Here is a 1,070-nt window from a genome sequence, read left to right as displayed (position 1 = left end):
ACAAAAAGTTGCAAAAATTGTATCTTCAATACACGTGCAACATTATTGTAGCAAAAATGAGAGACTTGAAATTAGCTTCTCAATTTTTTTATGAAATGTACATATCATACTTTCGTAACTACCACTTGAATTAACCAAGTAGTTATAACTATAAGTTATAGTTAATAAGTTATGGAAATTGCTATGTGATTTACATGAAATTTAGATTTAGTTTGCTTTTAACTAATTAACTGTTTCAGAAAGTTGTTTATGAATCCTTACGGCATTGAAATGTGGCTGTCATGAACACGTTTAACGTAACTAATTTATTCAACCTGCAGGTACTCATCACATGATTAATTCTGTTAATGTTAATAAAGTAATTTCACTCATACATGATTTATGATTACATATTTATATCCACGCATGCATACATAAAACTTGTTCTTCAAGTTTTTTTTTTTTTAATTCCAGTACATTGGAAAAGATGTGAACAATTGACTCAGTATTGAATTCTTATTTTTCCCATTCTTCCTTGTAAACAAGTCTGTCACCAATGGAATCACAGGCCTTTTCTTCATCACTTTCTTATTCTCAATCAAGTACATACTTTCTACTATATTTTTCATTTTGTTCTCATCACCAACATTTAGGACTTGACACATAGTCACCGATGACCTCATCACTGCCGCTTTCCCTTCCACCTCAGCTTCCGCTTTTGCAATCTTTGACATGTTCTTGTGGAGCTCGGCGTTTAACGAAGCCAAAGCCACTTCAGTCTCAGACTCTCTTTCTTTTAATATGTTTAACTCTCTTTTAGTTTCTTCTAGCTCCATCTCGAGTTTTTTGAGAGTGTTCATAAGCATCGGAGAAGTGTTAATTTCTTCAATTTTATTAGAATTTGGTGTATATTTCCATATAGTTGTATCTTGTTTTGGTGATGGTGAGTAGATATTTGTGGCTACAAAGCGTTCACCAAAGACGGCTACGGCTTCTTTCACTGAACGGAAAGGGCGGGAGGTGTCGATGGTCGAACGGTCATCGAGCTGTTGTTGTTGGTTTTCTTGTTTTGTTAGGAGGGTTTGATCCAT

General features: G+C 34.2%; 1 protein-coding gene across 1 annotated transcript; it reads right to left on the bottom strand.

Annotated features, from left to right (window-relative positions):
• Positions 1 to 443: 443 nt before the first annotated feature.
• Positions 444 to 1,070, bottom strand: LOC139887849 (uncharacterized). The gene has a single exon (XM_071870900.1). The coding sequence runs from the start codon at positions 1,068 to 1,070 to the stop codon at positions 444 to 446; it is 627 nt and encodes a 208-aa protein (XP_071727001.1).

Source organism: Rutidosis leptorrhynchoides, chromosome 2 (assembly GCF_046630445.1).
Source record: "Rutidosis leptorrhynchoides isolate AG116_Rl617_1_P2 chromosome 2, CSIRO_AGI_Rlap_v1, whole genome shotgun sequence".
Lineage (NCBI taxonomy): Eukaryota > Viridiplantae > Streptophyta > Magnoliopsida > Asterales > Asteraceae > Rutidosis > Rutidosis leptorrhynchoides.
The sequence above is the reverse complement of the archived record's forward strand: the minus strand, read 5'-3'. Positions and strand labels throughout refer to the sequence as shown.

What these genes read in the sequence shown, in the direction of transcription:
- LOC139887849 (XM_071870900.1), bottom strand. Translation starts at nt 1,070, where the DNA reads ATGGATCAAACCCTCCTAACAAAACAAGAAAACCAACAACAACAGCTC.